The sequence below is a fragment of the Phragmites australis genome, chromosome 2, assembly GCF_958298935.1.
Source record: "Phragmites australis chromosome 2, lpPhrAust1.1, whole genome shotgun sequence".
Lineage (NCBI taxonomy): Eukaryota > Viridiplantae > Streptophyta > Magnoliopsida > Poales > Poaceae > Phragmites > Phragmites australis.
In genome coordinates this window covers 35,725,935-35,736,908 of record NC_084922.1, presented here as the reverse complement: position 1 = coordinate 35,736,908, position 10,974 = coordinate 35,725,935, and the positions used below count along the sequence as shown (strand labels likewise).

The 10,974-nt window shown below is 44.3% G+C and overlaps 1 protein-coding gene across 1 annotated transcript; it reads right to left on the bottom strand.

The window, feature by feature from the left end:
* Positions 1-8,345: 8,345 nt before the first annotated feature.
* Positions 8,346-9,502, bottom strand: LOC133910039 (dehydrin Rab25-like). The gene is made up of 2 exons (XM_062352564.1): positions 8,963-9,502; positions 8,346-8,861 (listed from the first exon to the last, which is right to left on the bottom strand). Exons 1-2 carry the CDS (start codon positions 9,413-9,415, stop codon positions 8,667-8,669), a joined length of 648 nt encoding a protein of 215 aa, XP_062208548.1. The 5' UTR covers positions 9,416-9,502; the 3' UTR covers positions 8,346-8,666.
* Positions 9,503-10,974: the final 1,472 nt, after the last annotated feature.

Here is a 10,974-nt window from a genome sequence, read left to right as displayed (position 1 = left end):
CAAGATCACAAGACGGATGACACGCATCATCATCGGAGCACTTTCTTCAGGTGGAAGAAGTGGCAGCTAGTCACACTTTGAGAAGTGTGCTAGGGTTTTGTAGTTTGACCTCAAAACTGTGGGAGGACTGGAGGAGTATGTGGCACCATCGCGAAGCTTACGTTGAGGCGATGCTAAGTCGTAAAGGCTCCACGGTCGTCTAATGAATAGAGAAGAAAATAGACTAAAATGCTCTCGGTGGTAGGTAGTAGTGTACTAAAGGAAGGGGTATTTTGGAAACAAGTTAGGAAATTTAGTGGTTAAGTTTTCTAGGTCTATAAATAGAAGGGTGGGCTATGAGAGAGGATGAACCAGCCACTTGAGCCTAATGTGCCACTCATTTGAGAGCCTAGTGTTAGGGTTTCAGAGGAGAGGAATGATGAGTGTTTAGCCTATGTATTAGGTGGAAATTTTGAGTGAAAAATATTTATAATCTGTCTAAAATAGAGTTGACCTCTTTGAATAATGAAGTTTATATTTTTGCATATGCTTGAATTTCCCTCCTTCTAGTTTCCCTCTATTGATTCCCTTGCAAGTTTTCGGTGTTTCGTTGTGATTTTTGTTTTGATTTTTGGGCTGAATTTTCAGCACCTTGTGAAGTTATTCTTCCTATTGCTAGAGGCATAAAAATCATATACGAGTGTATACTCATGGGTCTTGAACTCTCTTGCCTCTAGATAATCAACTTGGAGAATTTCTCCAACCGGTGACCTTATCTTTGATTTTTGAATATTTTTTCTTAAGTTCCAAACTTTGTGTGGGGATGAGTTATGGATTGGTTTGTTGTTGAACCTAGTGTTTGATTCCAACCATAAGACCCACATTTGATTGGATCTTCAAGTTTGGTTTTTGTTGTATTTTCGGGTTGAGCTCTGTGTTTTTGCTATGTTTTTTTTGTTGCGTTTTGTTCTTGAGGTGCGTTGGGTGATAAAATAGGAGAAGATCATTTATTTCGAAAGAAATTTGTTGAGGTGCTTATTCACCCCCCTCTAGTCGTCATTCTTGATCCTATAATTGGTATCAGAGCCGGTTTGATCACTTGTTGATCTTAACCGGTTTTGTGATCCGTAGGCAATATAGAGAGAAGTGGGAAGATTCCGATATTTGATGGTCGTGATTTGACAGGAAAAGTATATGGTATTTGTTACTTATTGTGTACTTCTCTTATGTGTTGTTCTTCTTGCAAACAGTCTAGTATTGCGTAGTCTACTGCTGAAGCTAAATATGTAGCTGTTGTTAGTTGTTACTCATAAATTTTATGGATGGTTGCTACTTTGAGGGATTTTGGGTTGAATTTTAGGAGTATGTCATTTTTTTTGATAATACCAATGCGATAAACTTAACCTGTAACCCAGTTTAACACTCCAGAACCAAACACATAGATATGATATTCCACTTTCTAAGAGACCACAATGAGAAAAAATATATTGAGTTGAACTACATAGATACCCAACAACAGCTAGTCGATATATTCAACAAATCTCTAGATGTTACAAGATTTAACTATTCGAGAGGAAAGCTTGGTGTGTGCCATCCCTATAGCATTGTGTGAGGAGGATTTGTTCTTTGTACATACTGTATCTTACTTTTGTTGTATTTACATTACATTTTATTATGTAAGATAATCATAGTAGTTGAGCTTTGACTTGTATGTCTTTAGCATTTTCGATTGCTAGACTTGAATTTGGACTAAGTTGGGTAATTATGTGGAGCAATTTTTTAATTTTAGGCTCTTCTTGATGCTTTGATATGACACATTTCAAACAAACTTGCTTTTTTTGAGATAAAATTTGATAATTTTACGAATCATGTAGGCTATAAAATGCTATATTCTTGATCACTATGTTCGTAATTGCTTAGGTTTAGTCAATGCTTGTGTTAAGGCTAGTCTAGTGAATATCTTTCTCTAGGTCTTCTTAGTTCACGACAGTGGATTGGGGAATATTGCACTATATTTTTTGTCTTTATTAAATATTTAACTCATGATAGAATCTTAGGGGAACATGTGTTCCTTGTGTCACAAAGAAACTACTTAACCTGACCTTATGGTCATCTTGATAACTTGTGTGAATCAACTAATCATGAAAAATCAAGTCTCTTGTGCTAAAATATGATCCAATACGGTTGTCTTGAGGTTTCAAGGTGTTTTCCATACCCAGTTGTACGACACTTTGCTTGGATAAGAAGCAATTTGAGGATAAAATGAAATTCAAAGAAATGTGCCAAACCGTTTAATTCTTTTTAATTACTTGATCAATCTAAGTTTTGGTTCCATATGTAAGTGTTTGCAAAGTCTATTGTCATAAATGCTTGTTTTTGTCTAGTTTGAGATTAAAGTTGGCTAGTTCTTAATACTTGTATTACCTTGGCATGAGTGGATGTTTATGTGGTGGTCACTTTTAACATGATTTGGCTATATAAACTTCAATACGTCTACCAATTATTTAGGTTTAGCTTATAAAGCTTCATGTTCTTATGTCACTATCTCTTTTTTGAGTCTCTATGCGATTGTGAGCTCCATTTTCTTTTTTTCGGAGTCCTTTGACATTTTCAGCCTTTGTAACTGCTTTTGTAGTATACTCGTGAAAATTCATTAGATTTGCATTTTCATACATTACATAATATTTTGTCCTTGATGTTTACATTGCCAAAGGGGGAAAGCATATGCACAAAAATGAGAATATGCACAAATATGCTACAAAGGAGGATAAATGAGAAAAATTGCAACAAACCTCAACGAAAAATGAAAAATATGCATTCATGAAGGGAGAGCATTAGTTTTTCAGTTTTTGAGCTTTTCATGATCTTTTGTGGTTTTGACTTGTCTGTGCTTATCTTTGGTCTTTTGCAACCTGTTTTATGCCAAGTGATTTGTGTTTACTCTTTTTCGAGTTTTTCTCACTTAGATGTGCTTCACTTCTTGTATCCTAAATCTTTGTGCTTTGATGGTTGTCAATACACTCATCAAGGGGGAGATTGAGAAACCAAGTAGAGAAGTGTCTTGTTTTGCATGTGATGAGGCATTGACAATAGTTGATGTGTCTTGAACTTAGTTAGCATGTGTTTGTGGATGCTTATTCTTATTCATGTCTAACTTGAGTTGGCGGTGTTTGGAATTGACGAATTCTTCTCTATACGTAGAAAAATTATACACATCGGATATTCCGGTGTTCACAAAAGTTCCGATGTGAGCAGTGTGTACTCGTCGAACTATTTCTTGCAGAGCAATTTTTTGGGCGAAATTAGGGATCAATGCACTGGAAGGTCCGGTGAATCCGGTGGCTACACCGGAGCATTTTTAGTGCTGAAGTAGAAATGAAAGCAAGCACCGGATGGTCTAATGATGGACTTTGAGAGTGTCGAAGTATTTTCTGCAGAGAAGAGATTTTTTATGTCAAGTTTGATTATGTACGCTGGATAGTCTGGTGTTGAGATTATGAACATCGGGGAATGCACCAGACCTTTGTTGCAAACAGATTGCAGAAGGGTGGTTCGGTAGATTGGCACACATCGGATTATCCGGTGATGGATATGAGATCACCGGAAGCTTTCACCAGACTTTTTCTTGCAGAGAGTAAAATTTTCCTAGAACAGATAATGTTACACTCACCGGATGGTTCAGTGTTCAGGAGCAGAACACACCGGAACATCCGATGTGTTCACGTTTTCTGCGAGATGTGCTCCGAGTTAAAGTTTTTGATTTTGTGCTAACCTAGAGATATTTTGTAGTGTGGAAAAATGTGTTTGCTTGTTTCATAGTGTGCAGGTGACGGATGCAACTTGACGGTCGACGACGAGTGATCAGAGCTAAGTGGGTGCTTGGTGCCGGACGATTAAGGAGGGCCAAATGGAGTTAAGGATGACCCTAGCTATACACATGAAGGTCAAGAAAAGCATGAAATAGAGGATGAAGATGGCATGTTGACAAAGTCAAGCGAAGTGGATACCGGTGCAAGTGATAAGACGGCCCGAGAAATCGGTAGCGGGAGAGACTTGTCGACGGTCAATATCGTAAGACAGAGGACACGCGTAATTATTAGAGCGTTTGTTTCAGGTGAAAGCAAGTAGGGCTAGTAACGCTTTGAGAAATGTGCTAGGGTTTCACAGTTTTACCTCAAAATCATGGGAGGATTGAAGGAGTACGTGACACCATCACGAAACTTACGTCGAGACGAAGCTAAATCGTAACCTTATCTTTGATTTTTGAATCTTTCTTCTCAAGTTTCAAACTTTGTGTGTAGATGAGTTATAGATTAGTTTGCTATGGAGGCTAGTATTCGATTCCAGCTATGAAGCCCATCTTTAATTGGATCTTTAAGTTTGGTTTCCACCAGAGGCGGAACCAGCCCTAGGCCAAGACCTAGGCTGGCCCATTCAAATTTAGCTTGGATCCAAAAATTTCTACTGTTTCTACGGTAATTTCAATAGAAATTTGGGCCCATGGCCCGTGCTGAAGTCCAGCTTGCCATGGGACTGGGTCCGTCCTTGTCTTTCCACTGTGTTTTCAGGCTGAGCTCTATGTTTTATGTTGCACTTTGCTTTTAAGTACATTAGGTGATAAAATAGAAAAAATTATTATTTTAAATAAAATTGTTAACTGAAGAGCTTATTCAAATTTAATGTAGCGATTGGCGGACCATGATAACAAAGTATATTGCATGATGCGATATGAGTCCATCAAATTTGTCGGATGGAGCCATGATGGCCTGCTGGCTTGACGTAAAAAATCTGACCGCAGCGAGCGACACAAACACTGCACGTACGGTGGCTGGAAACATAGTCGTGATTCGTGAACGTTTCAAATCCAAACAGAAGGGGCCATAACAGCTGTCAAAACGGAGGGGCCGGCGAATAGGATCTTCCAGAAAACGGCACATCGAAGTGTAGAATCATGGCTCCCACACCGACGCCGCCCTGTCGAAGGCAGAGCTGCTTGGGTGCGTGCAAGAACACCAAACATGAACAACACCTCAGGCTACCAACGGAAGCAAACCAAGCATCTGGGAATTAACAGCAAGGGACCAGACCACACAGAGCTTGGCCGCTCTGTTCACAGTGCCAGGGAATTAACATGCACAAATGGCGCACAGTTCAGAGGGGATTGGTTGCTGTAGGGGCGCCCGCCTCGGCTGCTCGGCGTGGCCGCGATGAATGACCGGGACCCGTGGTGTCACACACGAAACAGAACGAAGGCCTCGCGCGGGACAGGCCTGTCGCTCATTGAACAGAGAGGCAGGGGATCGCGCTGTTCCGCCGCCGTACGGCGTTGGCGCGACATGCATGCAACGCATGGTCCTCCAGGCCTCCAGGGCCGAGCGGTTCTTGTCGATCTGATCGCGCTGTCGAGGGTTCGCCGGGAGCAGCTAGACTGCTAGCAACGGGGATGTGCGCTGCGCGCGCGGCCGTGCACAGATGCGGCAGGTACACATGTGGAGACCACGCGCCAGCGAGACGGACACACGTGTTGCTACTACTGCCCTTGCGTTGTGGCTCAGCTCGTCCGGTTCTGCTGGTGCAGGCGTGCAGCCGCGAAGGCTTGCGTGAAGCCGTGGCTGTGATACAATGGCCCCCTTTTGGCGCAAAATCTGCTTGTGCATAATCAATCCACCGTACATGCACGTTTTTGTATGGAGAAGCTTATTAGCTTAAGCCAAAGCTGAGCCAAATATGGCTGTTAGCGCCCGTATTTCTCGGAATGGACAGTGCAGTAAGCTAATGCAGAGTCCATTCATGGCACGAACTGTTGTGTTCGAACTGGCTAGGGTTATGGCTTATAGCCGTTACGGAGAGAGAGGACTGGGTCAAAATTACATTATAACCAACTAAGGGGCTTATTTCACATGAAAATGGTTTCATTCCAGTAAGAATCCGTAAGTCACCAGAAAATGGTTCTATTCCTACAAAACTTAAGAAAATTCCTGTCTCCCTCGACAGTGACGGGCTCAGCATTTTGAATTTAGGTTACATACGATATTATATATAGCTGATTATTTTTTGATAACCATAAATATTATACATCGTCAAGATCAAATATACAAATTGCTTATAATAATGACAACATCTAAGGTAAATTACACCTTCATATGTACCTCCAATGTAAATGTGTTAGTTAGGTCATATTAATGAAACTGCTGTAAGGACTCACTGAACTTGAAGTAGACTTTTCAGAAAATATGTATGAATCAGTTGGTGAATGTGAGACATATGCAACCAAATTGTACTACCAAATACATCTAGCTAAAGAAACCTGGAGCAGAGCTCCACACAGTAACATCAACCATGTCTCAGCATTTCCTCTTCCCTATATAATATTTCTCACTCCTTTAACTAAGGTGAATCTTAACAGCAAACAAATGAGGTACTATCCCTATTATCTGCTAAATATCTTCTATTCGAATGCTCACTAGCAAGCATGAAGCTACTAAGTGTCACTTAGCATTTTTTTTTCGGTGTGTGTAATTTGCTATGCCGTGGAATGAAGTGAAGCTCGATAACAAACTGGGTATAGTCACATAAGCTATTACAAAAACCAAGACCAAATTTAAATGTGTATGAATGAGAAACTGGATGATAGTATTGAGTGAAGTGTAATTGCCTAACCAGTGAAAATGAACTGCTAACGCAATCCTTGGTCCACACTTGGAGAGCTCAAGCCATAGATCTTGCCCGCGTGTCGATCTTCGTTGTTGCCCCCGTCAGGGGTGCCACGCCTGCGTCTCGTGGCAGCAGTGCCTGCCTGGCCAGCCTCAACCTGGAACTCATCCGCACCGATCCCCTCCTGACTGGCCACACCACGCCCACACCCTAACGGCTCCCGTGGCGCCCATCTCGCCCCCGCCGACAACGCTGTGCCCGCACCTCGCTACCCCCGCATGGTCAGCTTTGATCTCGCCCACGCCGATGCTACCTCCCACCTCTGCTCGGCTAGCGGCCGCGCCAACCCGCCTTCACCCTCCATCTCGTATCGAACTAATCCGTTCATGGCTTCGTGGGCTCATACCTTTGTCATTCGTCCCGTCCATGACTGTGTCTCCACTCTCTAGCTGGCAGTCGGCGTGGGCCGTCAGTCGTTAGTCGTGTGGCCATGCGCACACTTCCCTACGTATGTAGCATCGATGCCGACTGACTCAGCTTGACTGGATAGTATATATGTAGGAAAAAAATTGCAACAAAATTTGGATGTACATATATACACCTTTGACCTTTATTAGGCCCGAACAGACCATGCTTGATTTGGTAGGAAACGGTGAAGGGTCTCTGCGCGAAATGAGAATTTCATCCAGCTATCTCCCAATGAATTTCTCGTCTCATCGTACCATTTTTTATTTCTAAAAATCCTAATGGTTTGTTTAGAAAAGGTGTTTTGAAATCCAAATCTCTAAGATCTAGTAGTACTTGAATAAAATTCTAAAAATGCTTAGAGTGGGTGATCCTCTTCCAAACTAGCTCTAAATTGCACCGACAGTGACAGGAGTAGATATTAGGGGAACTAGATCATCTGACTTAGAAGAGAAAAGTCACTGTAAACAGTAAAATAACAGTGATCCGTGAAAGAGTGGAAGGCGAATTGCAGTAAAGCATTGTAGCAATACTATAGCATAATTACTGTTCATGAATTACTGTACTGAGATTGCTATAGCGAGGGACCTACAGCAGTACTATAGCGTGAGTAAGTCATAGCTAGTGTTTAGGTGACTTACCTTAGAGGATCTAGTTACAGATACGAGGAGGATGGCAACCTATAAGAGTTCTATTTCTATATCTTTTGTTCAGGAAGCAAACCTGGCAGCACATGTATGCGCCAAGCTTGCCGCTCCCGATAACACTTATGTTGTATGGATGAGTTACGCCCCTCCTCACTTGGCGGACGTAATTATCAACGATTGTACTCCTACTTATACGTAATATAAGCTCTTGAGATTTGCCCAAAAGAAAAGCAGAGAAGTCCTCACTCCTTCCGCGAGCCGTGCCCCTCGCACGCGGGCCACCTGTGTAGCGAAGCGGCATTGGCCAGTTCGCTAGCCCCGCCGATCAGCCAGCGTGCAGGTACCGGTGGGATGCGGGCTCACCTAAACCTGAGCCGCTTGCTGCGTATCGCGACGAGCGGCGTCCCGCGGTACCATTGGCCCCGCACGCGGTTGGCTCGTGCGACTGCGTGACCGCGAGGGACTTGCCTCCTGCTGTTTCCACTAAGCGTTGGTTCGCCACCTTCCAATTACAAGTCGGCCGGCCGGCCGGCAAGCAGCCTAACGAGCTGCGGTTTTCGTGCAAGGAATACGAAGTGATAAGCTTGATGATCTCCTAGGGATGCATAGACATGCACAAGCACAATACAACCTGATCAAAGCTACGACAGTGCCATTCGTCGGCATACAGTCACAGAGAGATGTATGTCATGACAGTATGACACAAGAGAGACCCGACCAAACTAAGCCAGCCTAAACCACGCATCACCGAATGAAACGAGATACGCAGGTACTACCTGTTCCTATTCCTACTAGCAGTACACAACTCAACCTTAATGGTACCGAACACACACAATGCACGTAACCGAGAGGCAACCGAACTAATGCAGGATACATAGCCAGGTGCACAAGAACCACATCTCTCCAAGCTGAGGTGCACGCTCAGTGGTGTCCTGGGAGCTTCTCCTTGATCTTCTCCATGATGCCCTTCTTCTCGTGCGTGTCCGCTGCATGCGTCCCCGTCGTGCCACCGGCCTTCTGCTCCTCGTGCTTGTGGGAGCCCGGGAGCTTCTCCTTTATCTTCTCCTTGATGCTCTTCTTCTTCCGGCGCCCGCCTTGCCCGCCATCCTCGGACGACTGTCGCCGTAAAACATCACATCAGTCAATACCACAATCGACAACGTGCAGCACAAGCGCTCGACTGAACGCAACATGGTCGATGGCTAAAAAGGAGTTACCGAGCTGGAGCTGGAGCTGGAGCTGCCAGAGCGCCTCAACTTCTCGCCCAGCGTCGTGTGCCCCTCCTTGGTCGGCTGGAGCTGGGCACCGATGCCGCCGCCGCCGCCAGCCATTCCCTCGTACGCGAGTGCCGTTTCGCCGGGGCCGACACCACCGCTAGGGTATGCCGCGCCACCTGGGGCGGTAACGCCGCTGCCCACGCCCTCATGCGGGTACGCAGCGCCGGCAAGGCCGTGGCTCACCGCGACCGTGCTGTACTCGCCCGGCACAGCCACGTGGCCCGCGATGTCGCTAGCTTCATAGGAGGGAGCAGTGCCTCCCGGGCCGCAAGCCGCCGGCTGGCCCGGCTCCCTTCGGACAGGGTTGCCGTGCTGGTCCACCGGCGGCACCGGGCTCCCGTACTGGTCGACGCGCGGGTACGGGTGCCCGTACTCCCTCTCGTACTCCGCCATTGCCCCCTAAAACTCTAAACTCTTGCTAGTTTCTCCTATTGAAACAGTGAGTGTGTCGTGTCGGCGATGTCTTGCGGTTGTAGCGGATGGGAATGGAAGCGAACTAAATGTGCGCCTATATTGTACTCGGAGCAAGGCGATAAGGCGGTACGAGGACACGCGCGCACGCATGCAGGGACACAAGGACGGTGTGCTTGACGAGAGGACGGCGCGTGTCACTGTTGTGCCACGCTGCTTCGTCTGGAAAGCTCCGGTGAGTACTGCCAGCAAAAACGGCATATTCACATCCTATGGCACAATCTACAAAGTTGAGTTATTCACACTATCCGATACATGCCTTTCATTCGAATTGGGCTGCAACATGCAAAGCTGGTGATCATTTAAATCATTATGGACCAAAACACTGTGATTTGGAGTATTATTGTTCATATCAATATTGACATTTTGCATGATAACGAATACCGCATGGCAAGATATAAAGAAGATAGAAATACCTTAGATCTATACAAATCTTCAGAAGAAAAACAACGTTTGGCTCCTTTCGACAGTATATCAACGTTTTGGGCTCAGGCCTCGGGGAGCGGTAAGGCGGCTGGTGACACAAGATTTGTCCTCAGTGCGACGGTGTCGCTTCTGCCGTGCCACTATCAGCTTCAACACGCAGGCTGTTTTCGCGCCGGTAGTGTGATTCTGCACCCTGGTTTTACAGCGGATCCCGAATTACTCAGTACATTTTTGCTACCTGGTTTTACATGGAAAGTGGGAATGGCATGGTATTACTCATAATGGCAGTAGCACTTAGCTATGAGATTGAAAACCGAGGACTGAAAGCAAGGGTGTAAACAAAGCAAAACTGAAACTTGAAATATGTAAGTTAATTAACGCAGTTAGGATTGAGCCCAGGGTGCAACAAAAGCAAAACAAAACACTGAAACAGGCAAGTTAGTTTCAAAAAATTAAATTGGCAGAATGGCAGATGCCCCAGCAAGCGGAAATTAAAAGATATTCGAAGCCATTTACTTAGATTCAAGATTTGTCGTCCAAGGTGCATGTTGTTTTCAAGATAGAAATGTATAGCAAACAAATCATGTGCATGTTGTTTTCTAGAGAAAATTTGTGTCCACTTGTGTTTTGGGATGTATATGAACTGCCGCAAGATTGCCAATCCAAAATCCGTTTCATACTTACATTAGGCAAACAATGAATGCGGTATAATTTTCAGATAGAAGCATGCTTTTAGCATTGATATGTAAGATGACTAGGTTCTGCGATAACAATCATGAATAATTCCATTAAATTTTCTAGAGAACCCTGAAAGCAGTGCCATAGAATGACTTCAGTGGACAGGCAATTTCTATCACGTTTAAAAAAAAAAAAATGGAATACCGCTATAGAAATCTTTTTATTTTTTTGAGATCGCCTCAATAGAAATCTTGAGATGCACAATTATGAAGCATATGACGGCTGGTCGATGACGATGAAGAGACTAAGCCCACTTCACCCAGTTCAGACTCTAGTCAAACATAAGTATTTGACTTTTAGTGCTGACACTAAATTAA

What these genes read in the sequence shown, in the direction of transcription:
- LOC133910039 (XM_062352564.1), bottom strand. Translation starts at nt 9,415, where the DNA reads ATGGCGGAGTACGAGAGGGAGTACGGGCACCCGTACCCGCGCGTCGAC. An exon ending in CCAGCTCCAGCTCCAGCTCG is followed by an intron (nt 8,862 to 8,962) that starts GTAACTCCTTTT and finishes TTACGGCGACAG; the next exon opens with TCGTCCGAGGATGGCGGGCA.